The 754-nt window shown below is 45.9% G+C and overlaps 1 protein-coding gene across 1 annotated transcript in view; it reads right to left on the bottom strand.

Moving 5' to 3' along the window:
• The window catches only part of LOC119585967 (kinesin-like protein unc-104), a gene marked incomplete in the record, with an annotated part of 145,723 nt that overhangs the window by 33,877 nt on the left and 111,092 nt on the right, over positions 1 to 754 (bottom strand). Inside the window, 2 exon segments of the mRNA XM_037934681.1 lie at positions 82 to 144; positions 684 to 751. Coding sequence (XP_037790609.1) covers positions 82 to 144; positions 684 to 751 — 131 coding nt within the window.

Raw genomic sequence — 754 nt, 5'->3', positions numbered from 1 at the left:
CAGCAAACTGGCTTGAGCAAGGGGAGATCTCAGAGGCGTGGGCATGACTCGGGGTGTGTGGTGGGTGGGCAGGTTACTTACATGGCCCCAAGTCAGCGGGGCGGTTTTCATTGTTGTAGATGACCTTTTCACCCTCCGTGCCCGCTGTTGTGGCATTAGGGAGAGAATGGCACCCTCATTAGCCCAGCCCCTCCAGCAGCAATGTTGAAAGTACCCTCTGGTGCTTATCTAACTGACCCGCAAGTGGTGGTAGGTACATATGGTAGCAATATTGGTGCCCATAAAATACTCAACAGCTGACTGTGCACTGTCTCTATCTGGTCTGATACATTTCTCTTTTCACTATAGCAGGAAATGTTATAAACAGCCGAGCGGAGGGGATAAAATAAATGAAATATGACATGGTAAATTTTCTTAATGCACTGAGAGTGTGTTTTGCCATTGTACAGGGAGGGTTGATTATCCTACATTCTCTTTATGCTACAAGCTCTTTAGGGCTAGGAAGGAACTCTTTAACCAGCGGCAAATTATGGCAACTATAATGCATGGTCTAGGGATTCAACCACACAAGTGGCCTGTTAAGATACACTTGATGACCCTTACAAACAGAAACAAATTTTGGTTGTTGAAGAAGACAAGGACAAAAGTAATGAAAGAAGTACCAGAGAGAAGAAATGACTCACCTTCCTGCACCTCGATGCCTTCTTGTTTCAGCAGCTCACGGAGACGCTGAATCTCCTCCTTTAACTCCCTA

This window comes from Penaeus monodon, chromosome 20, assembly GCF_015228065.2.
Source record: "Penaeus monodon isolate SGIC_2016 chromosome 20, NSTDA_Pmon_1, whole genome shotgun sequence".
Classification (NCBI taxonomy): Eukaryota; Metazoa; Arthropoda; class Malacostraca; order Decapoda; family Penaeidae; genus Penaeus; species Penaeus monodon.
Note: the sequence above shows the minus strand (reverse complement) of the source record. Positions and strands in the feature narration are given on the sequence as shown.